Source organism: Capricornis sumatraensis, chromosome 1, assembly GCF_032405125.1.
Source record: "Capricornis sumatraensis isolate serow.1 chromosome 1, serow.2, whole genome shotgun sequence".
NCBI classification, from domain to species: domain Eukaryota; kingdom Metazoa; phylum Chordata; class Mammalia; order Artiodactyla; family Bovidae; genus Capricornis; species Capricornis sumatraensis.
This window is the reverse complement of record NC_091069.1, coordinates 11,023,872-11,049,525: the sequence shown is the minus strand read 5'-3', so window position 1 is coordinate 11,049,525 and position 25,654 is coordinate 11,023,872. Positions and strand designations below refer to the sequence as shown.

Genomic DNA, 25,654 nt, shown 5'->3' with positions numbered 1-25,654 from the left:
TGGATCCCTGGGGGGCAGGGATGGGACTCCCCATTGGGCAGATGGGGAAACAGGATCCTCTCCAACAGGCTTGTGTGCCCTTAGCACTGTGCCTGGGTTCGGTGCAGCCGCAGAGGCTGACGCGGTATGTGGTGCTGGCGTGCCCTCTAGCGGCCGCCGGGCGCCATCCCGCCCCGCGGCCAGAGCTGCCTAAGGTCCGACTGCCCGCGGTTAGGGCACGGAAGTTCCTTCCTGGAGCCATCCGCTGTCCAGCCTGCTGCTGTCCCACTTCTCCCGGGCTGGGAACAGTCTCTCCCAGACTCCCTTCTCATGGCTTCCCAGAGACCCCAGAGCGGCTGCGTGCCCCGCCCCGATTGCCATGGAGACCGCTTGTACACAGTTTCCCCCTTCCCCTCCACCTTGTCCTAAGTCAGGTCCGCAGGCCGGACCAGCGCCCGCCTAGGAGGGAGCCCGCCAGGGCGGGTGGCCTCAGGTCCATGAACAGCAGGCCCCGAGGGAAGCTGGCCGTGGGGAGAGTGAAATTCTTCGGCCGGCAGGCACCGCGGGGAGGTGAGGTTCTGTCGACCTTTCTCCAGACAGACCTTGGGCTTCTTGGCTTTCGAGTAGTTTCTGGTTCTGCGTGGTTCGGGAGCTCGCGTGTTCCCCGAGCTCCAGTTGCAGAATGGGGTCTAGAATTCTAAGCTGTGGTTCCAGAGAGGGTTCAAACTCCTAGCTGATTCCAGTGTTCTCTGGACTCTGGCTTAAGAGGGAACTCAGGGCACAGAGCAGATTTTAAGCTAGTTCTGGACTCCAGTTCTAAAACGGGATCTTGGCTTCTAAAGAAGGCTAGCTCTGAGCCTCAGGCTCTGGTTTTACAAGACAGCAGAGAAGGCTCCAAGGTCTTGACTCGACTGCAGAGTGGTTCCTGGGTTCTGGTTGTTGAGAGGCTTGAAGTCCAAGCTCCGACCCAGGCTCTTGGGGCAGTGTTTAGGGCTGGCTCAGGAGTCTGGAGTTAGGCATGAGCAGAAAGTGTTTCTTGCCCCAGGATAGGGCTTTTGTACTTTCCTTCCAGGTCAACTCTTCTGCCTTCTCTCCCGATGGCCAGAGGCTGCTCACAGCCTCCGAGGACGGCTGTGTATATGGCTGGGAGACCCAGAGCGGGAGGCTGCTGTGGAGACTGCGTGGCCACAAAGGTGAGGCTCTTCAGCCCAGATTGGGAGACTGAGGCCCATTGACCTGTTCTGCATTCCGCAGAGTCTACCAGCATTTGAGCTGGGCGTCCCAGCAAGCAGCACCAGTAGGGCTGGGGTGGGAGGGCAAGGAGATGGGACCTGGTCCCTTGGGTCCGAGCCTGACAGACCTGGACTCAAATCCTACCACTTAAATCTAGGAAATACCACATTCAGTTCAGTTCAGTCGCTCAGTCGTGTCCGACTCTTTGTGACCCCATGAACCGCAGCACGCCAGGCCTCCCTGTCCATCACCAACTCCGAGAGTCCACCCAAACCCATGTCCATTGAGTCGGTGATGCCATCCAACCATCTCATCCTCTGTTGTCCCCTTTCTCCTCCTGCCCTCAATCTTTCCCAGCATCAGGGTCTTTCTCCAGTGAGTCAGCTCTTCGAATCAGGTGGCCAAAGTATTGGAGTTTCAGCTTCAACATCAGTCCTCCCAATGAATACCCAGGACTGATCTCCTTTAGGATGGACTGGCTGGATCTCCTTGCAGTCCAAGGGACTCTCAAGTCTTCTCCAACACCACAGTTCAAAAGCATCAATTTTTTGGTGTTCAGCTTTCTTTATAGTCCAACTCTCACATCCACACAGGACCACTGGAAAAACCATAGCCTTGACTAGTCAGACCTTTGTTGGCAAAGTAATGTCTCTGCTTTTTAATATGCTGTCTAGGTTGGTCATAACTTTCCTTCCAAGGAGTAAGCGTCTTTTAATTTCATGGCTGCAGTCACTTTCTGCAGTGATCTTGGAGCCCAGAAAATAAAGTCAGCCACTGTTTCAACCATTTTTAAGTGTACAGCTCAGTAGCATTATGTTCACTTTCTTGTGCAACTGGTCTCCACAACTCTGTACCCCTCGAACTCATTTCTCCCTTCCTCAGCCCCTGGCAACCGCTGTTCTGGCTTCTGTCTCGTTTTTAAAGTACCTGGTGTAAGTGGAATCATAACAATATTTCTTTTGCTGACTTCACTTGGTGTAACGTCCTTTATATTCGTTTACCCACTTTTTTGACTATGATCGAAGTCAAGTCTTGTCACTTTCTCTGTGCCTCTTATTTCTTTAGAATGGGGATAATAGTCACTATCCTATAGAATGAGATTAATGTAAAGTGCCTGGCTCCCAATAAGAACTCAGTAAATTATAAAGACAAGGAAAATCTGATAGTTATAGGGCAAATTGGCTCATGTTATACTAGGCAAGGTCCAGGGGCTGGGGAGCTCAAAGAGGATAATGTAGAACCTAGGCTGGGCTGAAAGGACTTTCTGGGAGGTGCTTTTATTTGTTCTTCCAGATGGGCAAACCAAGTTTGCCATTTCAGGCCAAAGGCATGGAAGCCCAGGAATTTTCCAGCTGGATGGAGGATAAGGGTTAGAAGGGTGAAGGGAGGCAGGCAGTGCAACTGAAGAAATCAGCAGGGGTCTAGACTGCAAGGGCTGGAGGTGGAGGGTAGTGCCCTATTCCTTGACCATGTCTGCCCGCCCCAGGCCCCGTGAGGTTCTGCCGCTTCTCCCCTGATGGCCGCCTCTTTGCCAGCACCTCCTGTGACCACACTGTCTGCCTGTGGGATGCTGCAGATGCCAAGTGTCTGCAGGTCCTAAAGGGTAAGTGGGCTGGGGGGAGACTGGGAGCCAAGCAGCCAGGCCTGGGTTCCCTTTCAGACCTCGCTGTGTCCTGTGCCACCTCGACTCTCCTCGACACTTGGCGGGTGTCTACAGGTCACCAGCGGAGTGTGGAGACCGTCAGCTTCAGCCATGACTCAAAGCAGCTGGCCTCTGGTGGCTGGGACAAGAGGGTGATGCTTTGGGAGGTGCAGGTATGTGGAGGGGCAACCAGTGAGGCCTGGGATCCCAAGGCCCTTCACACTGGTCACCCTTTCCCAATTGGGAAAGGTGGTTCCATCTTCGCCACTGCCCATGTGCACACCTGGTGTTCCACTCCCTTGCATCTAGCTGCAGCCACCTCCCCAGATCCCCTCCCAACCACCCTTGTACCTCCTCTGCCATGAAGTCCCCCCTCTTCTGTCAAGGCCTTGGAAGCCCCTCCAACCCCTATACGGCATGACACTACCCAGGCAGGCCTGCACAGGGTCTGACCCATCCGAGGTGGAGCTCTCGGAAGCTCAGGGCTCTCTTCTCCAGTCAGGCCAGGTGCTGCGTCACTTTGTGGGACACCGAGATTCTGTCCAGAGCAGTGACTTCCCACCCAGCTCAGACTGCCTGGTGAGCCATCTCTGCCCCGGCCCCAACAAGATGAGGCAACCGGGAGCCCAGCCCTATTTCCCCACTTGGGCCAGAGTGGTTAAAATCCCACAACTTGACTTAGCTTTTCTGAGCCTGTCCCCTCCCTAAAATGGGGATTCTGCACCTGAGATGGTGCCTGCTTCCTGTGGGCGTGGCCAGCTGAGGAAGCAGGCTCCACACTCAGGGCAGCTGTCTGCAGGCCACTGGCTCCTGGGATTCTACCATCCGCATTTGGGACCTCCGGGCAAGGACCCCTGGGATCTTCCACCAGGAGCTGGAGGGTCACAGAGGCAACATCAGCTGCCTGTGCTACTCACCATCTGGCCTACTGGTGAGCTGGGCTGCCTGAGTTCCAGGGTGGCTGCCAACTGCAACTCTGAGGGTCATGGGCCACTTAGGGGGCAGAGGATGCAGTCCCCAAACCTGTATGCTTAGAGCCGTCTGCTGTCCAGGCATCTGGCTCCTGGGACAAGACCATTCACATCTGGAAGCCCTCAACCAGAAGCCTGCTCATCCAGCTCAAGGGCCACATCACCTGGGTGAAGAGCATAGCTTTCTCCCCTGATGGGCAGCAGCTGGCCAGCGCTGGCTACTCCCACATGGTAACCCCTCCAGGCCTTCCTTCCTGCCAACCCCTACCCCACACCCTCCCAGAGCCCTGAGCAGGTCCAGAAATGTCCACTTCCCTATCTGCCCTCAGTAGGATACCAGGGGTAGAACCCAGATACCAACCACTTCTGTACCTAATGCCTGGCACTCATGTCTGCACTGGCCCAAATATTAGTACTGCTGACATTTCTAACTCAACTTCAGGGCAAAGAAAATACTGCACCGAATGTCTGTGTATTACGCAGCCCTTGTTAAACACACCTCACGGACAACAAAATTTTGTCAAAGACACCAGCCTGTAAGACTTCCCTACCCTTCACCTTTTTATTTCCAGGTCAAAGTCTGGGACTGCAACACAGGAAAGTGCACCGAGACTCTGAAGGTAAGGTCCGTGGCCGAAGCAAACAAGGGTGCAGTGGAAGGTCTGCTGGGGAGGCCTGCACCCCCAGAGCCCAACATTATGCTTTTGGCAGGGGGTTCTGAACGTGGCCCATGCCTGTGCCTTTATGCCAGACGGGAAACTCTTAGTGTCTGGAGCTGTTGATTAGACAAAATGTCAAGTCCACCACAGATCACCTTGACTTGCTCAAACAGAACATCACCATCTACAGCCCTCACACCTTCTACCCCTGCCTCTCCATGCCCAGGGGGCACAGGCCCAAAGTAACCATAATAGAGCACCCAACAGATCCCTACGGCTAGGGCAGCAAGCCTGCTGGAATCCATCGGGCACCTGGTAACCACAGCCACTTCCCCAACAACTGAAGCCCCTATAAACACAAAGCAACGCCAGCCAGTGGTCTGTTTTATTGACAGCTGGATGCTCAAGCCTTAACTGCATACTTCCGGAGGGGGTACAGCCGCTCCTTCCGCTGCTGCTTCTTGGTCTTCAGGTTCTCTTCATGCTTGTTGAGCCGGCGGCGCATGGCACGTGTTTTCTTGGGCCGCAGATCCAGGGGCTTGTACTTCTTGCCCTGGGTGAAGAAAAGCAAGGCGAACCTGAGGACCAGGGTTTGGGAGCTACTGTAATACCTAAGGAAGCCCTGGAGGTTGGAACTGAGGTGCCAGGAAGTGACTTGAGCAAAATGTGTGTTGGGGAGATGTCTGCTAGGTACCTGTGGTGACAGTAACACTGAAAACATGCATCTAAGGAGAAGATCTGGCTTGGCCAAGGCCATCCTGCTATGAGGGGCAAAGCTCCCCACCTCAGCTCCTGTTCTCAGGCCTTTAACAGGAGATGGGTCATCTCTCCATCTCTGCTCTCACTCCACTCCCTCCCCTGTCAGTCTAGGCTAAGGCAGCTGTGATGGTCCCCTTTGTTCTGCAAAGGCCCCTTGGGGCCTCTTTCATCTGAAGCACTGTCCTGTGTGCTGGCTTAGCCACAAATGAGACCTGCTCCCTGCTCAAGGAGTTCCCAGCCCACCAGAAAACAAGTGGTGCATTGGTGTGGAGGAGGAAGGAGATTATGGAAGGTTTCACCTCACGACTGACAACAGCCTCAAACGCGAGAAGCCAGAGTGGCCATAAAAGCCCTGGAGAGTGACAGCTCAGGCTGGGAACTGCCAACAGCCTGGAGGGGTAGGCACAGGGCAGGTGGGTGTGAGTTAATGGGGTTCAGTTTATGAACAGCCTTGGGGCAGAGAACTGCAGGGAAAAAGCTACACAGGAGATGAGGGCAAGCTCTGAGGAAAACCTTAAGTCTGCCCATCCACACCCCTCATACCAGCTGATACAGGTCAGGGCTTCCTGCTTTCAATCTGCTAAGCACCTAGAGGTCTGCTTGTCGAAGAAAGCAGCCATAGCCACACACGCTGTTTAAATCATCCAGTCACTATAACCATGTAACAGGCACAGCGGGCCAGAGGTTACTGTATCAAAAAGTGCTGACACAGAGACCTCATTTCTACCCACCGGAGCCCTGCCTGGCTTGTATGGTGGAGTGTACTCACTGGATGGTCATGGAGGCAGTTCCTCCAGGCCATACCTCTACACAGTTCCCTCAGAGCCTGATAAACATTCCAGACCCAATTCTCAGAAACACCCCCCCACCAACAGGCACAAATGTACACAGGTCCAGGGATGGCAGCAAGCCTAGCACACAGTGGCAACTTTGACATGTCAAACCCTCCAGTCATTCAAACACTAATTGGGTGTTAATGTGAAGCCATTTTGCAGTCAAAGCCCCCTAATCAGTAATCTTTAAGAGATTATAGAATAATCTGGGTGGGCCTGCTTTAACCAGCAGAAAGGCCTTAATGGCAGGGATGTGGCTTTCTCCAAGAAATCCCACCTGAGGGCAGCAGCTTCAACCAAATCTTTAGCTCTGCTTGCTCAGGATCCTCTCTTCCGGACAGAGGGCACCTCCTCCTCAAGCAAACAAGTCATTCCCTTGTAGTAAACCAATGTGTGCATGAAGTGAAAGTGAAAGCCACTCAATTGTGTCCAACTCTTTGCGACCCCATGGACTATGTACAGTTCATGGAATTCTCCCGGCCAGACTACTGGAATGGGTAGCCTGTCCCTTCTCCAGGGGATCTTCCCAACCCAGGGATTGAATCCAGGTCTCCTACATTGCAGGCAGATTCTCTACCAGCAGAGCCACAAGGGGAGCCCAAGAATACCAGAGTGGGTAGCCTGTCCCTTCTCTAGCTGATCTTCTGGACTCAGGAATTGAATCAGGGTCTCCTGCATTGCAGGTGGATTCTTTACTAACTGAGCTATCAGGGAAGCCACGAGTGCGTACGCATTCTATAAAATCTCTCACTGGTTCAGCTTCGTAGTTTAGTTTTAGGCACAAACCCCAGAAAACAGTTGTTAAAAACTCTAGGCTGTGAGGGACAGGTACCTGTGGCAATCTCCCAGAAGCACTCAATCCACCCCCACCCTATGGGTTGGAATCTCAATCACTCCATCTATTGCATGTCAGTGATGCCAGGCAACTTAACCCAAGTCTTGAGGTCCTCATTTGAAAAATGAGAATGCCAGATACTTGATGGTGACTGACACACCAGGACAAGTAAAACATTTAAACAGTCAATCCTCATAGACTCCCCAAACTCACCCAGCTGGTGAGGTTTTATTCAAAATCCAACTCTACCCAGACTCCCACACCTTTGATTCCTTGACAACTGCAGCCGCATGCAGTCTGCATGCCATGTGCTAGAAGGCTCTAGAAAGCCCAGTCCCAAGCACCCCAGGCGGAGCTCACCATACCACCTCTCGGGCCTAGGGAGAGCTGGAATTTTGCTCCCTGTAGCCAAGCACCGTTATCCTTTCTCCACTAACCTTATAGAATTTCCTGAGGTTCTCTTTCTGAGTCTGGTTAATGACGGTCAGTACACGGGCAATGGATTTACGAACCACTCGGCTACAAAACAAGAGACAATCAATGAAGATGTGTAAGACACACAGCACTCCCCAAGGTATCTATTTCAGGGCCTGACCCAGATGTCACAGGGCAGGGGCATTCCCCATCAGCTCACCCACATTCACCCAGGAGGTGCCTAACCCAGCCCAGGAGGGTGTTCTGGAGGCAAGAGAAACAATACATGAACATCCAAGGAGAGGGGACATGAAGCAGCTGGCACAAACAGTGTTTTCCAAGAGCTGTGAGGTGTTCAGTGAGGCTTAATGAGGGGAAGTGAAGGGCAGCCAGGAAAGACCTTTCATCCCTGGCCATATATCCTAAGGGCTACAAAGAAGACCTAAGCAATGAGGATCTGAATAAGCTCACTGGAGGGAACCATGCCACAAGCTGGGCCACTGCGAGGGGACAAGGCTGAAGATAAGAAAAAGCTGGGGATAAGTGAAACATGTCCTCAGGCTGAACGAGGGCTGATCAGTAAATGGCTGTAAACATCGTCTTGATTCAGCATGCACCACTGTAAAATTACTGGGGGCCAATTTTATAGGAAAGGAGAAAAACATGGGTGGTGTGCCAATCTGCACATGAGGTAGAATGTGGCAGAAGTGGAGTTTATGCCCCAGCTGACTAACTCCAAACTAATGTCCCTTCCTCAAGTTTTGATTCTTGACCCCCATGCACCAGTAAGTTACACTACAACTAAAATAAAGGACGCAAGGGATGCCTCAACCAAGTGAAAGAGGCTTGGGAAAAACCTCAAGTGTTGGTGGGAGATAGAGTAATGGGGTCAATTAGACATTCAGAGGAGGCATTAAAACGGGACTTCGGGGGCACTTAATTCTTCCTCTAGACAGTCAAGCCGTTACATCAGGAAAAAAGACCACAGGTCAAAAGCAGGTAAGGGCAACTGGTCACCACGCGCCTCGGCGTGAGAAAGAGGCACCTAAACAGGCTGAACAGAAACGGCGCCACGTTGTGACCCACGGAGCCATGGAAAGGGCAGTTAAACGGACAACTCCTCAAGTACGTGTGTCCCCGTACTCTGGCCGCCAGTTCACTTACATCTTCGAGAGTTTGGAAGCCGCGCCGCCTGTCACTTTGGCCACGCGCAGCTGGGACAGCTCCACCTTCAGGTCTTCCAGCTGTTTCAGCAGCTCCTCCTTCTTCTTGCCGCGAAGGTCTCGAGCCTTAATCTTGGCCTGCCCGATAGAGCAGGTCTGCGTCAAACACCTCCCCTCCACCTGCATCGTAATCCGCCCCTCGAGGCCAAGCGCCTTGCCCCGGGCCAAGGGGGCTCTGGAGACCCAGCACTACCCGCCTCGGGCACGGCAACCCAGACCCCAGCAGACGCGCCCTCGCCCAGTCCTGCTGCGAGGCTGGTCCCCTACTCCCATTCCGCAGACGGAAAGACGGAGGCCCCGGGAGCGCGCGCACACCTCTCGGGGCCCGGGCCTGAGGTGGGGAGAAGACTGAGGTGGCGCTAGGCCACTTCTCAACGCGTCCCACAGGTCAGGCTGGCAGATGGGTTCTCAGGTCTTGCCACACGCCCTCCATCCCGGCCCCTGAGCCCCACAGTACGCGGATGGCGGCCGATTTTTCCACACTCACCATGGCTGTAGAGTCTGCCTCCGCTGCCTTCTTGGAAGGAAAGAGGAAGGGGCGGGGCTGACCTCCGCAACTGCTGCCGGGTGGCGGCGGGCGTGGTCAATAGAGCGGCGGCGGGGGAGCCCTGGCTCCGCCCCTACTATCCCGCGCGGGCCCAGCCTCCCCACCCCCCGCCTTCTGGAGCGCTTTGGTACCGCCCACTCAGCCCCCGCACCGCCCTGAGGAGCCGAGTCCCCGCCCCGAGGAGCCGGAGTCCCGCCCTGCAATGAGCCTGTCTCTCCTGCGCACTGAAAATCACTTTGTTGTAGTTCAGTCGCAAAATCCTATCCGACTCTTTGCGACCCCATGAAGTGCAGTTACGGCACTCTTTCCTGTGCTTCACTATCCCCCGAGTTTGCTCACTTATGTTCACTGAGTCGATGATGCTATGCAACCATCTCATCCTCTACCATCCCCTTCTCCTACTCAACCCTTCCCAGCATTAGGGCCTTTTCCAGTGAGTCGGCTCTTAGCATCAGGTGGCCAAATATTGTAGCATCAGCTTCAGCATCAGTCCTTTCAATGGATATTAAGTGTTGATTTCCTTTAGGATTGACTGGTTTGATCTTCTTGCTGTCCAAGGGACTCTCAACCATCTTCTCTAGCACAATTCAAAAGCATCAATTCTTTGGTGTTCAGCCGTCTTTATGGTCCAACTCTTACATCCATACATGACTACTGGAAAAACCACAGCTTTGACTATATGGACCTTTGTTGGCAAAGTGAGCGCTCTGCTTTTTAATACGCTGTCTAGGTTTGTCTTGGCTTTCCTTGCAAGGAGCAAGCATCTTTTAATTTCATAACTGCACTCACCATCCGCAGTGATTTTGGAACCCAAGAAAATAAAATTCTGTCACTGCTTCCACTTTTTCCCCATCTATTTGCCATGAAGTGATGGTACTGGATGACATGATCTTTGTTTTTTGATTGTTGAATTTTAAGCAAGCTTTTTCACTCTCCTCTTTCACTGCCATCATAAAGGCTCTTTAGCTCCTCTTCACTTTCTGCCATTAGAGTGGTATCATCTTCATATCTGAGGTTGTTGATGTTTCTCCTGGAAAATTACTGAGATTTGGTCTGTTTCCTGCAGGGCAGTGGGGAAATTTCACCCTGGGGTGAGAGGCAACCTATTTGACCAATAAGACTGGAATTCATCCACTCATTTGTTCGTTCACTCATTCGGTACTTTTGCAGGCAGCCCAGTCTGGGCTACTCTGAGCTGGGTGCCACTGTTCTGGGGGGGGTCCAGGGGGTGAAGGTTGAGGGTTTTAGAAGGTGAATTAACATGGCCTCTGCCTTGGAGGAATTTAAAGGCTATGGTGGGTGGGGAGTGGTGGGGTAGACAGCTATAATGACAGCATGTGTTATTTAGGGGGAAAGGCGTTCATGGCCTTTTGTTAGTGAACCTGATCCGGTTTCAAATTCTTACTCTGTTGCTTAGTGCTAGCTGACTCTCAGCAAATCCCTTCCCCCGAGTCTCAGTTTTCTCACCTGTGAAATGTAGTGTTTAGGAAGATCAGGAAGATAACATGTAAAACTCTTTGCACACGACCTGATGCATAACTGCTCAGTATCATTGATATTAATGTTCCCAGTTGAAATGAACACATAAATTGGCCCTGAAAGTTAAAGGGGGGACTTCACAAGGCAAAGTGCTCAGGCTTTCTGACTGAACAGTTGCATTTTTTGCCCCCAGCAGCAAGCATGAATCAGTGCCCTAGTGTCACTCCACTGCCATTAACAAAGGCACACCCACGCCTTAGTGCTCTATTTAAAGCCAGGTTGCCCCCTTGTTGCTGTCAGATGTCACCTCCAGGAAGCCTTCTCTCAGCCTCTTATGGGTTTCTGTTAATGAATCTTTAGCACTGGAGTAAATTGGGACAAAACCTCCCCTTGTTGATCTCTGTGCAATCAAACCTCTCTCTAACCCCAAATATATTGAATTAGAATGAAATTTATACATCTGCCTCCACATTCAACCTGGAAGTTCTCCAAGGAGCAGAACCATAGCTGACAACTGGTTTGGTTTTTCTCGCCTCCAGACCCAGCACATGGATACTTGTTGGATGAATTGAAGTGAGCTTTGTCTCAGATCACAGTGAGGCAGGCTTCTAGGAAATGGAGGGAAGTGGGGAAGAGAAAGCAGAGGGCATTCTTGGCATGGATTAGTCATAAATGGAGGTTGAATGGGGCACAGGGACTTGGCTATCATATTTTCCAAATGCTTATAGTTCTATTAAAGTTAATAATTGTGTACAGCTTTTCTGAACTTTATCTATTGTTCTTGTTGTTCAATCGCTCAGTTGTATCCAACTCTTTTCAACTCCATGGACTACGTCTGTCCTTCACTATCTCCCAGAGTTGCTCAAACTCATGTTCACTGAATCAATGATACCACCCAACCATCTCATACTCTCTCGCCCCTTCTATGACTGCCCTGTTTCTCTTACATGCCACATTCAACCCACCCCCAAATTTTATAGCTTCTGTCAGTGGCTCAGATGGTAAAGAATCTGCCTGCAATGTGGGAGACCTTGGTTCAATTCCTGAGTTGGGAAGATCCCCTGGAGGAGGGCATGGCAACCCACTCCAGTATTCTTGCCTGGAGAATCCCCATGGACAGAGGAGCCTGGCAGGCTACAGCCCATGGGGTCACAGAGTCGGACACGACTGAGCAACTAAGCACAGCACATCTTCAAAATACCCAGCCTCTTCCTACCACTGTTATTGGCACCTGATGGACATTGAGCCACCGTTGCCTGTCTCCTGGACCATTATTGTCACCTCATAAATTACCTCAGTTTGCTCTGGTTTCCATTCTCAGTAGAGCTGCCCAAAGGACCTTTTTCAAACTGAAGTTAGATCATGTCTCTTCTCTGCCCAGAACTTCCAGGGCTGTCCTGAGTTAAGACCACATCCTCTTCTCACATTCAAAGTCCCACAGCACCCGCCACTGCCTCTTCCCTCTTCCACGTTGTGTTGTTTCTTCTCCTAGGTTAAGATTTCTTTGCATTTCATAAAGTGAAGTGAAAGTTGCTCAGTCCTGTCTGACTCTTTGCAATCCCATGGACTATACATACAGTCCATGGAATTCTCCAAGCCAGAATACTGGAGTGGGTAGCCTTTCCCTTCTCCAGGGGATCTTCCCAACCCAGGGATCGAACCCAGGTCTCCCGCATTGCGGGCGGATTCTTTACCATTTGAGCCACAAGGGAAGCCCCATCTTGTTTCTTTTTACTCTTCTGCTCCAGTATGGCCTTGCTTTTTCTGGAACACACCAAGCCTGCTCTGTGTTTTAGCCTTTGCTTGGCTCCATCCTTCACTACCTTCAGATCCACTTCAGCATCACCTCCTCAGGGACACTTCTCTTAACCACTTTATCCAAGGTGCTCTCAGAAACTGCATGTTTTTGGTTTTTTTTCCCCCTCCTCAAAATGCAGTCATCCCTGACATAGTGTGGATTTTTAAATTTCTGCCTCACTGACTGGAAGGCAGATCGACGGTCATAAACAGTGATATTATTTCATTTACTAGTTTACTTGGGAGCTATTTCCTTACTTGTAAAATGAGCATTTCTGGTTTGAAATTCCTTCTGATCAGAATGTTCTGGGGATATGAATTTGTTTGCTTGTTGCCTGCCTTGGTCACAGATTTCTTCCAAGGTATGGAGCTGATAGGCAGGTCTCCCAAGACCCTTGAGACTTTTATTCAGCACCTGTTTCCCTGTAGGAATCTATCTTTAGCACCCAATATTAGGTAGCACCTTAGCTGGGCAATATTTTTTGATCTGTAGAGAGTTCAACGAGAAATATTTGAAAAAATGAAAACCCAGGCACATTTCATTAACTACTGGTCTTTATGAAAAGGAATACCATTATATGAAAACAAAGACCCAATGTAGTCTCAGGCTAAGGCTATTGTGACTTCCCTCATAGCTCAATTGGTAAAGAATCCGCCTGTAATGCAGGAAACCCCGGGTTCGATCCCTGGGTTAAGAAGATCTCCTGGAGAAGGGATAGGCTACCCACTCCAGTATTCTGGCCTGGAGAATTCCGTGGACTGTATAGTCCATGGGGTTGCAGAGCTGGACACAACTGAGCGACTTTCACTTTCACTTTGTGGCTCAGCTGGTAAAGAATCACCCCGCTTCCCCTCCACCTCGGCCCCAGGCAATGCGGAGAACCTGGGTTCGAGCCTTGGGTTGAGAAGATCCCCTGGAGAAGGGAAAGGCTACCCTGGGATAGTGGGTGGGAGCCTATCCCTTCTGGCCTGGAGAATTCCATAGACTGTATAGTCCATGGCGTCGCAAAGAGTCGGACACAACTGAGCAAGAGCCCCTCAAGCAACAGCCCAGGCACCTAATCTTGACACCACAAAGTTGTCCTTGACTCTGCCCTATTTCTCCCCACCCTCACTTCCCCCACTTCAGATTCTCCGGATTCCTTTCCTTCCAGGATATGCCTTTCCAGCCAGTCAAGATTTCTCAGTCCCCAGGACCTCTTCCTGCCAGGATGGTGGTCACAGGGTCATCCCTCTATCCCTGCCCTCTACGCTGCGGGTCAAGGAGACTGCTACACACGCGGGACGCCGCACTCAAATCTAAATGTCTTCACTGTCTTGTCAGCACCCTCGATACATTTTAAACGTCTTGAAAGTCTCCCAGTCCATTAACAATAGGGTCACTACAACAATAAGGTCAGATGCAACCTCCTCTGAGCTCCGTGCGGTGGCGTCCTAAAGTCTTCAAATTCGAGACTTAGGCTCTCCCACTCAACATCACTCTCGGGACATAAGAACTACTACTCATCCCTCAGGCCTCAGCTCGAAGCTGTCTTCTCCCAGAAGCCTGCCCAGCACTCGACAGGCAGAGCAGGGCTCCTTCTGGAGGCCCCGTGCCCCCTCAGTCTGGGCAGAGATGACTCCCGGAATCCGCGACTGTGCCGGCCCCGGCCCCTTCCAGGGCCAGGGGTTCCCCGGGTGCAGGAGGAAAGCCGAAGAGCGCAGCTGTGGCATCTAGGTACTGGGCCTGCGGAGGACTGGCCGCCCGCTTCTCAGAAGGGGAAACTGAGATTCCATGAAGATTACTAGCTCCGCAATGGTCCACAGGTTAGCCTTCCAGGTCCGTCCCTCAGTGCTTCCCGAAGCGACGCACCCCACCCCTCCCTCCCACCAGAACTTCCGGTTCCGGCGAGAACCGGAAGTGGGCGGGCGGCAGCGGCTGCGCGCGGAGGAGGTGGAGGAGGTGCCGGGCTGCCGCTTCCCGCCCCCGAGCCGGAGCCGGTTCTGAGCGGAGTAGAGTGGAGGTCCGCTCCGGAGCATAGCCGGTTCAGCGGGCGCTGCGTCCCCGCCATGGCCCGGAACACGCTGTCCTCGCGCTTCCGTCGGGTGGACATCGATGAATTTGATGAGAACAAATTCGTGGACGAGCAGGAGGAGGCGGCGGCGGCGGCGGGCGAGCCAGGCCCGGACCCTAGCGAGGTGGACGGGCTCCTGCGGCAATATCCTTCCCCCGCGCGGCGGCCCGGGCTTCCCTGTGGCCCGGCCTTCCTACTTAACTCATCCCTGGCTCTGGCCCCTCAGGCCGGCCTCTCCGCTCCTCTCATCCCCGGACCCCCCAGGTCAGTCTCCCAACTCCCTTCTGATCTGGCTCTCCTCGGGCAGGCATCCTCAGTTCCCTTTCAGGAACTCCCTACTCCCCTTGTTCTGGTCCCGGGCCCCTGGACCCTCCCTCAGCAGTGCGGCCCCACGCGGCTCCTGGATCCTGGTGGGCTGGCTGGCTCGGCGGCCCCAAGAGCATGCCGGACGGACCTCCAGCCCCGCAGGCCCTTCACTGTCCCGGGAGGCCTCTCCTCTTTTCCTCCCTCCGTCCCCTCAGGCTGGCGCTTGCCTGGGCTCCCGATCACTCCATCTCTCTCATGCAGGAAACGGGGCCTTACTCGGGCTTGATCGGCGGGAGGGGCCAAGGTGAGCCACCGCTGAGTAATTGAGCAGCCAGGGCGGCTCCCAGGCACAGTCCTTTCGGGCTGGATTGCAGCACCACTTGAAAATAGGTGGTAGATGGCAGTTCTTGGGAAGAAAGGACCCAAGGGGGAGCGAAGGTTGCAGCTTTAGTCCAGCCCTGAGGTCTGAGATTTCACCTCGCACCTCAGAATCGTTCTGACCCTTCAGCTTAATGCCACTCTTCCTCACCTGTTCTTAGTTTACTGTGACCATTGGGTTTCGGACCTCAGTGGTCTCAGTCACGTTCAACAAGTGAGTTTTGGCTCCCTCCCCCCGATAGCCTTCTTGTGCAGGAAGCAGTGGAAAAAAACTAGTTGTTTAGAGCTAAGAAAAACCAAGCAGCATAAAGTGAGATGTAAAAGTAGAGCCCACGATTGGAAATGACTGTTTTGTGGTCACAGAAAACAAGCATTTAGAAAACAAGATTAAAAATAGAGGTGGTTGTCACAGCCTGCTTGGTCCTTTAGCACTTTGAGCACAGGAAACTGACTTATTCTCACAGGAAGGATTTTTCTTTATTCAAATGGTGTTACAGGAAGTGCCTCCACCTCCCCCTTACTGGCCAGGACAGGGTTGGAGGCTCAGGCTGTACTGTATATAAATCAGGTTCTGGGTGTTTTATCAGTTGACTCAGCTTGGGAAGTCAAACCCATTCACTGCCTTTGGGAGGAGTCCTGCAGTGTTCCTCCAATGTGCCTTTGAAACAAATATCTTCAGCTTTTCTTTGTTTGAACAGAAATGTATTTTCAAAGGTGGGGATTCGAGCTTGTTATTTCCTGCCCCGTCAGGATCACCACGCTTTCCCCCTTGGTGAAGTGGGGTCATGAGAACGGCCCCCATGAGGGAAGGTTGATTCTGCAGTGTGGTGCAGAACCCGGCTCATGGGCAGGTATTGGCAAAAGGACTCCAGCATCAGACCTGTGGCCCAGATCATCCACTGAAGGGGAGCGCGGGGTCTGGTGGTCTGCTGTCTTGGTCCCAGTGCTGCAGGGACTTGTTGAAGGTCACCTCTTGGTACGCTCCTGACATGATAGGTTCCTTGAGGCTGCTTGGAAGCCTAGGCTTAGCACACCGGGATGGTAGTTTCTCCACTAATGGCAGTGTCAGAAACCTTGTTACCATGGAGCGTGTACCTTTTGGGATTTGGGAAAGAGAGGTTAGCAAATGAGAACTGAGCGGGGCCCAGGAAGGGAGGAGGAAGGAGCTAATATTTGCTGAGTCCCTACCGTGTGCCAGGTATTGGATTTAGATTAGATTATTGAACTGTGGAGCAGGCTTCTAGGAGTCTTGGAACAGAGGTGGGGGGAGTGGGATAGGGGTTGGTTGATTGGAGTGGGAGAATGTAGGGAGTAGGCCCATCCTGGTTCTGTTACAGGGAAGCTAGTCATGGATGAAATAGAGCATGGGCTGTGCACCCACACAGACCCAACTCAGTCATGCTGTAGCTGTGTGACTTTGAGTAGGTCAGTTACCCTCTCTGAACCTTGGTAGCCTCCTTTGTTAAAAGGAGAACCAAGCTGGGCTTACAGGTTCCATGGGAGCATTACTGGATAGCATCCCAGAAGGCTTCAGAATGGTACTGGACCCACAGCAAGCATCCTGGGCATGTCAGTTGGGTCTGGGGGGGAGTGGCTGCAGAGGGTTGTAGAAAGAGCTTGACTTTGGACTCAGGCATGCTTGGGTTTGAAGGCCATCTGGACAGCTTAGCTTTGTGACTTTGAGCAGGTCATTTTCCTTCTCTGAGCCTTAGATTCATTGCCTTTAAAATCAGAATAATGATTCTTGTCACAAAGAACTGTTAGCAGTAATGAGATGACATGTGAAAACACCTGGGCACATATCTGAGACTTGGTTCCTTTTCTTCCTGCTGAGACACCTTCTGGTCCTCTGAAGCGAGGATCTGTCCAGAGCAGAGTTTTGAGTGATTGTGCAGTCTCCTCCCCCTGAGGAAATTTGTCCATGTTTGGAGATACTTTGATTGTCAGTTTGGTATGTGGTGGGGTGTGCGACTAGAATCTAGTCCGTGGAGGCCAGAGGTGCTGCTCAATATTGTAAGATGCACAGGACAGACCCCACATCAGTCAGCTGGTCTAAAATGTCATTAGTGCTGTGGTTGAGAAACCCTGATCTAGAGGAGACCTGGAGCTGGGCACCGTTCCCCAGCTTCCACGGCTGGTTTTCTGGAAGGGCCTAAAGCTGTCCTAGACAGAGGCCAGCTTGATAGATGGCATGCTCCTCCCTGCTCCCTGGTTGCCTCAGCTCCTGAAGGCCCCTACCTTTCAACACTGCAGTGAATGATAGGCAGAGGGATGCTGCAGAGATGAACGCCAGGGCCATGGGTCTTTTTGCCTCTGTGGACTGGTTACCGTACCCTTACCTATTCATCTTCTGAAGTACTGTTTCCCAGCCATGCTTGGTTAGTGGAGAGTGCCAGTTGCGCTCCTCTGAAGCTTACTGGGACTCTGCTTACTGCTCTGGGATGCCAAATTCACAAAGAGTTCTGAAGTAGAAGTTTTATCAGTGACTGATAATCAGACTGGCCCGCGCCTGGCTGGGAGAAAGGATTCCAAAGCTGACAGGTACAGGGTGTGAGAGAGTGGACCACAGCCCCGCAGGGTGCTAGGGGGCTCCACCTTGGGGGTGTGGGCCCAACTCACTCAAGATGGAGGCCACAGGGGGGCAGACTGGGCACTCGGCTCTGCTCGGGAGGTTCTGGCTGTTCACACGTGGGTATCGCTGCATGAACAGGAGTAGAGACCCGATTGGGCAGAAGCCACCTCTTGTTCTATTTTTGAAGCTTTTTGGCTGAAGCTGATGTTTCGGATGAGGAAATGAAAGTCAGCTGATGTAATTCAGTTTAAAATAGGTGTCACCTTTAGGGACCTAACCCAGATTGTAATTTTCTTTTGCGTGCTGGATATTCAGAGCTCAGCAAAGAGTGTGTCAGGACTCCAGCTAAGGTTTGGGGAACAGGGAGGGGAAGCTTGGTTCGTTTCCTTGGCAGATGGTTCTTTGAGATTGTTAAGTTTCCCTCCGTTGGGACCGCACTGACTTGGGTAGGTTTTGGAAGATAAAAGTTTTAGCACATCTTAATTTCTTTAATAGTTTAACACACTGGATTAAGACTTAGGGACCTCCATCTGTGCCTTCGTTCTTCCCTTTGGAGAATGAGAAGATGAAAATGATAACCTCACACAGTGGTCATGAGGGTCTAGCAGGGCAGATACGGGGCCTGGTGCCAAGTAGGTGTCAACCAGCTTTGTCAGATATTGCTGCAAGTCACCCTGCTGGGGCAGCAACTTCATTCCTCCTCCTGGGAGGGAGCGAGTCCATGTCCAAACTTGCTTTGAAGGGGAAGGTTAGGGGCCGCAGAAGGAGAGGCTTGGCAGAGGTGCCCCTCCCGCCCTCCGTGTGGCTCAGGAGAGCTATAGACTGCCCTCTAAACAGGTGGTGCCCACGGGGAAGCCACAGTGGGTGGGGGCTGGATGTGGATAAGATGGCACTTGTCACTACTCCCTTGAGCTCTTCCTGAAATGAGTTTGTTAAGAAAAGCGCGGACACGCTGAGGCGAGTTGTCCTTAACCGCCAGTGCACAGGGGACATGCTTCGGGCGTTTCACGCAGCCTTGCGGAACTCTCCCGTCAACACCAAGAATCAAGCCGTGAAGGTAAAGGGGGTCGAGCTGCTGGGCGGTGTTGGGACCAGGGCATGAGCTCCCCGGGGCTCTGGACAGCAGGTGTCTCATCTCTTCATCAGTGGACCTCTATCAGGGAAGCGAGCTGGCTCCAGGCAGTGTTTCCTCAGAAGCTGCCTGGCGCCCCTGACACCAAAGCTGTCAGTGTTTGTAGTAAACACTCCCCAAAGAAACGTTCATTCCTCCCCAAGGCCTCATGGGGTGAGAAGTCAGCCCAGCCCTTCCTGATGAACAAAGTTATAAATTAGCTTGCCTCATGGGACTTAGTGGTTATGCTTTTATAAGCTATTGAATAGGCTTTATTTGCATAAGGATTTTCAGTGCTTTTATGATTTCTGCCTCTTAAAAACTAGGTGAGATGAGACACTTGGGCAGACCGCATCGGTTAGGCTGCCTAAAATCTCATCAGTGAGGCTATCTAAAATTTGGTCCGGGAAAGGGGTCTCTTTAGAGCTGGGGTTTTTCCTGTGTTGTGATGGTATCTTGATTTAATCAATGTCTGCACCTCTCAAAAGTGGAGGGGAGTGGCCCCTTTGTTCCACTGGGAGTGAGCACAGAAGGTACAGCCAAGGAAACTTGCTTTTTGCTATGTGGGGGGTTTGTTGTTTGTTTTTTAAATATGGGAGTTGAGTTTAAGGCCTTGCTGGCGTCATCAGAAATAGTGATTCTTTTCCCCAGTAAATTGCTTATTTCCCCTCAGATAAGTGGAATAAATCATTGGCTTTGAATACTTTGGGGTACTTTGAAACTTAATAAAAAAAAAATTTCACTATATATATATATATATATATATATATATATATATATAATTTTTTTTTAAGCATTGCAAATGAATTAGAAATTGGGCAGTGTTCCTAATGAGTTCTGACTACTTGGTTTGGTGTTGCAGAGCCTGCAGTGCAGGACGTGGGTACGCCTGGGCCATGGCTCTAGACCCCATTCCCTCTCTCTTTCCCCTGTAGGAGCGGGCCCAGGGCGTGGTGCTGAAAGTGCTTACAAACTTTAAGAGCAGCGAAATCGAGCAGGCTGTGCAGTCACTGGACAGAAACGGCATTGACTTGCTAATGAAGTACATTTATAAAGGGTTTGAGAAGCCCACAGAGAATAGCAGCGCAGTGTTACTCCAGTGGCATGAAAAGGTACGTGAACACATTGCCCGCTGGCTCACCCCAGCCCAGGGTTCAGATCAACAGGCCAGGCAGTCCCAAACACAGACAGGATGGTCTGATAGGCCGTTGAGAATGAGGGCCACGCCTCAAGCAACCTGGAACATCTGAGCACTTTCCTCTCCCAAGGAAGCACTGGTAGGGGTCCACCATCTCTGGTCGTTGCCATTGCTTTAGCTGCGAGTTTGTGCCGGGGAGGCCTTGGGGCCTGTAACTTGGCTGGTGAGGTTCAGGCAGGCTTGCTGGTGGCAGGGCTTTGACATACTTTCTTTGGGCTGGCGGAGGTGGTGATCCTGGGCCTTAGATGCAGGCTGAGCCCTCCGGTTAGCTCTGAGGGCTTCCTGCTCCAGCCTCACCTCACCAGGCCACACAGAAACAGTGGTAGATACCTTGGCAGTCTCTTAATAGGACCTTCATCCTCCTGAAGCTGGAAAAGCTGGGCCTGTCCTTTGCTTGTTTTAGTACAAGGTGTTGGGGGGTGGGGGGGGTGGTGGAGGGAGGGCCACCTCTTGTCAAGCCAGTGTCCCTCATGAAAGGCTCTGCCGAGTACTAAGGGAGTGGCCCTTAACTGAGGGGTCAGTCACGTGGCCAGCCTCAGGCCTGGGCTGAATTGTGGCCTTTGGTCCTGCTGGTGGGTGTTCTGCCTGCCTTGCCAGAAGGTGAGCTGCTGGGCTTCGTAATGGAGGTGGCCATGGTGCTTGGGAGCTGAGCAAAGCCCTTGGAGTCGTCTGGGGGCCACGCTCTCTGGTTCCTTCATGGCAGCCGGATGCATGAGCCTGTGGACATTTCCACTACAGTGGGCTAGTGTCTGTTTTAGGGCCTAGGGCTGTTTCTGGATACAGTGAGCTTGTCAAAGGGAAATTGGGGGGCTCTGTGAGCTTGGTGACAGTGTTGCAAGCCCAGTTCTCCTGCCTTAAAGAGCCAACAGCTTTTGGGGACCCTTTGTTCCAGGAAAGGGCTCGATCCGTCGAATGCAGGCCCTGTTGACACCTCTTCTGTGCTCTCGCAGGAATGCTTTTTTTTTCAGAAGATCTGTGACATGGTCAGGAGTGTAGTCCTGTCTCCCCTGGCAAGAAGCTAGGAGCCCCTTGGCCAGCCAGGTCTCAATTGACACCTTTTCTTTTGCTGCCCCTACAGGCATTAGCAGTAGGAGGACTAGGCTCCATTATAAGAGTTCTTACAGCAAGAAAGACTGTTTAAAAAAAAGAGAGAGAGACTCATGTTACCTCGAGAAGAATTTTGGATGCACAGGCTGTTGAAGAAGGGATTGACAGTGGGCCGCCTGTCTCGGAACTCCCAAGTCAACTATTTCACGACCTGCATCCGCTGAAGTGTTTTATTTTCAAGGTGGAGGGAGAGATTGTCTTACTGTTTTCATAAATCCTTTGCAGGACCTGATAGTCTATGCCTTTGTCCACGAGTAACGCAGAACTGACATTGTGACTCTACCAGAGTGGCTGGCCCGCCTTGGTCCGGGGTACCTGTGTGCACTGCCTGTTTAAAAGGAGGGCGGGGTGGTTTGGGCAGGTGCAGATCCAAGGGCTGCGGTAAAAGGGAGAGCTAGGTTTTTTTTTTTGAAGCGGAAACCCCCGAGGGTTTGTACAGACACCCCGACCTCCCAGAGAAGGCGGGCTCTCTTGGGTTCATTGTAAAGTGCCTGCTGCATCAATAAAGCTCTTGGCTTATTAGTATATACTCTTGCCGTGTGTTTCATGTGTATAAAAGGAACGGGAAATAAATGGGATGGTCATGGATGAGAGGTGGCCTGTTCTGGAAACCGGACGTGGAGGGGTAGACAGACAAAACTCCCTGCAGAGCTGCCCGGGAGCGAGCGTGGTGTTCTCACTCTGGCTGCAGCGGTCCCTCGAGCCTGGGCCACAGTGCTGCTGGCTGCTACACAGACATGTTTTGCTGAATAACTATTGTTTTTACTCCTCTGATTTGTATGTAGTTTTGGAGCTTATTTAATAAAGTCTTCAGTTTGTGTGATTGCACTTGGGAGTCCTGGGAGTGGGCTCAGGTGTGCCCATCACCCCCTCCGGACGCTGGGCTTGGCTGTTCGCCAGGAAGACTGTGATGCTGAGGGGTTTTCTTTACAGGAGGAAGAGACAAACAGGTAGGAACAAGCCTGTACACAGACAAGGCACATTTTGTTCCCTGTAACTGCTGACAGTGGGCCTGTCTGAAGAGCAGATGCTTTTGTTTCCTTTTTAGCACATGGAGCTGTAGTCTGCATTCTGTTATGGGTTAGGACCCCATTCGTATTCCTGAAGCTCTTCCCAGTCATGCGGGCCTTGGAGATGGATGTTGACCAAAGTGACAATCCTCCCAACTCCTCTGCAGAACCCCCACCCTTCCTGGGAGGTAGGACTAGGCTGCTGGCTTCATTAAATTACAAATATATTTACTCACCCAAACCTAACCTGGGAAGGTTCTTTCTGAAAGACAAATGCTCTAAGGTCCTTGAAGCTAGCCTTGAAGTTTTCAAGTAAGACACAATGTACTAAATTGTAACAAGTCAAAAAGGAGATGCTGACACACCAACCGATGACAAGTAAAATGCACTGCATCTGGGTTGAAGGGCTTTAATCAAAAGTGTATTGCACCACAAATGAATTTTCTACAGCAATTTTAGATAATACGATCCCTATTTACAACATGGAGGGTGAGATCAAGATCCGATGCTCATATAAAGGGCTCTATGTACTGTCTAGCACAGAATGTTCTATACAAGTGAAAGTGCATTAAATCACTTAAGAGTATTTACTCCACTCTTCCTCTTAAAGCTGAAGGAAATTCAACATGCAGGAGGAAAGCCTAATCAGAACAAATCCTCCCTGTGCAAGTACAGACCAAATAGGGGGCCCCACAACTGTGTCTAAAACTGCTGGCGGGTGGGGGGTGGGGGGGCGGCGAGACCAGCTCAAGGGCTGGAGAGGCCACAGAAGAGTTGGTGGGGGCTCCCACGGCTGTGCTGGGATCGCCTCTGGCAAGCCCTAACTACCCAATTTAAGGAATTCTTTAGCTGGAAGAGCTACTTCCTACTTGTCAAAATGATGGAACAGAAGGGACTCCTGGTTTGTGTCCCCACCAGATAACGGGAAACGGCCTCCTAGGCACGGGTCGCATCTGCCAGGGGAGCTGCAGGAGGAGGCAGGTAACAAGCGTCACTGGGCAGCAGAGTCCGAGCTGGGTGTGGGTAATGCTGCCCTTGCCTGGTACTTTGAGGGCCATGGAACTGTCTTACGTTAACTGCATATCCTTGCTTTCCTGTGAGATATATTTTATATATATTTTAGCCCTAAACATAATTGAGAAACCTAACATCATTGGGTAACTGATGATAAATCTAGGAGCTCCAGTTATTAACTCAGTTTTTCATTTAACCAATAAAACTTCCATCAAACTATAAATATACAGTTTCCCTTTAGATCTGAAAGTGTGCCTTATCCAAGGCAAGTATTTCCCTTTTCTTTAATGATGATGAATACGAGTTTTCATCAGTCACTTCCAGAGCCATCTGTGTGTCATCAAGTACTGCAGCCAGGCAGGGGCCACCTGGACGCCACACGTGAATGTAGTGTCATCTTAAATATCCAGGGTGGGGGGGATGCGGTGATGGGGAGATGGTGGCTCCACTTACAGGGCAGTCCACCTCCAACATTTTGGTCAAGGCTGGGGAGAGGCAAGGAGCAGCTGCGGCTTCCTTTGAATACAGCAGACTGTCCTCAGCAGTAGAAAACATTGATTAGCATTTGCTCAGTGTCATAACAACAGAATTAAGATCTAAGCAAGTGAGACACCACCACTGCTTCAGAGGGAGGCAGACTGGGACAAGGATCCCATCTTAGAAATCATTTCCTCTTGATGCTCTGATTTTCCTGTAAGAACACAAGTTAAATGGATTTTGTAATACAGAAGACATGTTTATAATAGTGAGGAACTTTAGCTATAAAAAATAGTTTAAAATGGTTTACCAGCAACCTATCCACCACAAGTACATTCATTAAAAAGGCAATTGAGTGTATTTGGTACTAAGAATCTTTTTACACATTTGCTAGTTTTCTTCAGTAAAATGAGATACTGTCAGAAAGGTGCACATATTCATTAATCCACACTGGCCCCAGAGTACCTTAGAGATGGACACATCTGAAGTTCTAGGATGTTTGAGTAGCAAGGTGAAATAACGTTTCCTTGGGTGGAAGTGTTCAAAAGCCTCTTCTAACTCACCTGAACCCAAACATACGAACAGGGATAGGGAGTTGAAAAAAGCCAGCCTCACAGAGTTGGCTCTTTGTGGCAGAAGCAGGTGGGTCTGCCCTGCTGGGCACCATGTCGAAGGCCTGTCTGTCCAGCGTCATCACCACATGATGGATTGGCTGCCTCCTCTCTGACACAGGCTGAGGGCTTCAGCTTTAAGTGCTAAAGTTGAAAGAGGATTCAGGTGCAGGTGGGTGCTGGCCAGAGCTGGGATTTTAGCAGCACTGTGGCAATGTGGGTTGTGCCAGGGCTCTCCGGAAACCAGGATGTCAGGATCAGCGACCTCCTGAGATTCGTATCAGTCTGTAGGAGTGGGCCTTAAGTCTTGTAAACAATGTTCAGACGCTTGTACAAAATACTGCAGTTACAGTGATTAAAAACCCACTAGGACTGGGGTGTGTCAGTGTTCTTTTCACAGAAAAAGTGTCAGCCCTTGGAGCCCCCATCCCTGGGTAGTGCCATCTAGGACCACGGTGTCCGAGGGTTGGAGATGGACGGCCGGATGCTGCCCTTGGGAGCTGGCTTGGACCCAAACCACGACATCTGTGTTTGAAACAAAAAAGGCTCCTGAGATGAGGAGCCAGGACTGGGTGCAGAAGGAGCTGAAAGAGGCCCCCTCCCATCCTGCCCTTCTGGCCCCTCCTGCCCTCCACGCATCCTGACTCTGGCTGGGAGCAGCTCAGTGTTTTCTATTACAGCTTTTATGCAGGTACTTTATGAGTATTTTTTACTTTTTTAAAAAGTCTGGGTTCCAACCAGACCTGGGGCTGTTGATGAAGTGATACCAATGAAAGTGCTATCACAGGCCTGTTAGTCAAATATAGCAGAGACCTGTGGGCACAGAGCGGGTTCTCAGTCAACACTGCCCCAGTCAAGTTCATCATCCAGAGGCACCTTCCAAGCTAACAAGGCAGCCATGCACTGCTCCCATCTGCCAGGGCTGGGATGACTGACTAGTTTTTGGAAGGCAGACAGCAGACCAGGAAACCCTACCTTATACTCCAGGGTTTCTTTGAGCATGTTCTCCTCCTCTTGTGAAAAGTTGAGCAACACTGACACAGCTTTTATAAGATGAAAAGCCTGAAACAAATAAGTTTGGCTGCCATGGGCCTCGGTGGGAGTTAGCAGGCGGCCAGCAGCCAACTGGCAGCCATCTCCCGGTCCTGCTCCTCTGGGCACTCCCAGCTTGGTCAGCAAGGACCACGCAGAGGGTGGAGGTGGGCATTCTGAGGGCTGCTGGCTCTTCTCCCCTCCCTCTTACTCAGGGACTGGCAAGATCAGCAGGACAGCCACAGCAGCTCCCTGCTCTTCGGCAGGAGGCAGGACCGCTGGGCAGAGGCAGCACCGCTGGGCAGAGGCAGCTCCCTGGACTCTGGCCTCAGCATCCAACCCACATCTCCTCCCAGGAGTCAGCTCCCTACTTGGAGTCCCCTGCGGGCTGCTCAACCAGCGGGTCAATGCCA

At 51.6% G+C, this 25,654-nt stretch overlaps 4 protein-coding genes across 6 annotated transcripts in view; 2 read left to right on the top strand and 2 right to left on the bottom strand.

Moving 5' to 3' along the window:
- The first annotated feature begins 476 nt into the window (after positions 1–476).
- Positions 477–4,611, top strand: WDR38 (WD repeat domain 38). The gene is made up of 9 exons (XM_068975910.1): positions 477–554; positions 1,052–1,172; positions 2,699–2,815; positions 2,930–3,027; positions 3,353–3,433; positions 3,654–3,785; positions 3,907–4,056; positions 4,398–4,445; positions 4,537–4,611. Exons 1-9 carry the CDS (start codon positions 477–479, stop codon positions 4,609–4,611), a joined length of 900 nt encoding a protein of 299 aa, XP_068832011.1.
- A 225-nt stretch (positions 4,612–4,836) lies between these two features.
- Positions 4,837–9,098, bottom strand: RPL35 (ribosomal protein L35). The gene is made up of 4 exons (XM_068975923.1): positions 9,036–9,098; positions 8,490–8,626; positions 7,349–7,430; positions 4,837–5,037 (listed from the first exon to the last, which is right to left on the bottom strand). Exons 1-4 carry the CDS (start codon positions 9,036–9,038, stop codon positions 4,888–4,890), a joined length of 372 nt encoding a protein of 123 aa, XP_068832024.1. The 5' UTR covers positions 9,039–9,098; the 3' UTR covers positions 4,837–4,887.
- A 5,220-nt stretch (positions 9,099–14,318) lies between these two features.
- Positions 14,319–21,606, top strand: ARPC5L (actin related protein 2/3 complex subunit 5 like). 2 transcript variants are annotated; one of them, XM_068976052.1, is made up of 4 exons: positions 14,319–14,569; positions 18,666–18,738; positions 19,728–19,904; positions 21,069–21,606. In XM_068976052.1, exons 1-4 carry the CDS (start codon positions 14,421–14,423, stop codon positions 21,129–21,131), a joined length of 462 nt encoding a protein of 153 aa, XP_068832153.1. In that variant the 5' UTR covers positions 14,319–14,420; the 3' UTR covers positions 21,132–21,606. The 2 variants fall into 2 exon arrangements, with proteins under 2 accessions (XP_068832153.1, XP_068832150.1); XM_068976049.1 differs by having other exon boundaries at positions 18,657–18,738.
- A 999-nt stretch (positions 21,607–22,605) lies between these two features.
- Positions 22,606–25,654, bottom strand: part of GOLGA1 (golgin A1) — a 47,227-nt gene continuing 44,178 nt past the window's right edge. The window contains exons 22-24 of one of the 2 annotated variants that reach the window (XR_011144815.1): positions 25,185–25,271; positions 24,162–24,734; positions 22,606–23,812 (exon numbers count right to left, since the gene is read on the bottom strand). Coding sequence is in view for 1 of the 2 variants with exons in the window: in XM_068969995.1 (XP_068826096.1) it covers positions 24,654–24,734; positions 25,185–25,271 (168 nt within the window). In the remaining variant the exon portion in view is untranslated. Of the gene's footprint in view, positions 24,735–25,184; positions 25,272–25,654 lie in introns of both variants that reach the window. The other variant, XM_068969995.1, reaches the window with a different exon arrangement.

Coding starts and splice junctions, on each gene's coding strand:
- WDR38 (XM_068975910.1), top strand. CDS start 477: ATGAACAGCAGGCCCCGAGGGAAGCTGGCCGTGGGGAGAGTGAAATTC. Junction 3,434..3,653: donor CACCCAGCTCAGACTGCCTG/GTGAGCCATCTC, acceptor AGCTGTCTGCAG/GCCACTGGCTCCTGGGATTC. Junction 3,786..3,906: donor ACTCACCATCTGGCCTACTG/GTGAGCTGGGCT, acceptor TCTGCTGTCCAG/GCATCTGGCTCCTGGGACAA.
- RPL35 (XM_068975923.1), bottom strand. Junction 7,431..8,489: donor GCTTCCAAACTCTCGAAGAT/GTAAGTGAACTG, acceptor CTTGTTTTGTAG/CCGAGTGGTTCGTAAATCCA. Junction 5,038..7,348: donor ACCTCAGGAAATTCTATAAG/GTTAGTGGAGAA, acceptor TTCTTCACCCAG/GGCAAGAAGTACAAGCCCCT.
- ARPC5L (XM_068976049.1), top strand. CDS start 14,421: ATGGCCCGGAACACGCTGTCCTCGCGCTTCCGTCGGGTGGACATCGAT. Junction 14,570..18,656: donor GTGGACGGGCTCCTGCGGCA/ATATCCTTCCCC, acceptor TGTCCTTAACCG/CCAGTGCACAGGGGACATGC. Junction 18,739..19,727: donor CCAAGAATCAAGCCGTGAAG/GTAAAGGGGGTC, acceptor TTTCCCCTGTAG/GAGCGGGCCCAGGGCGTGGT.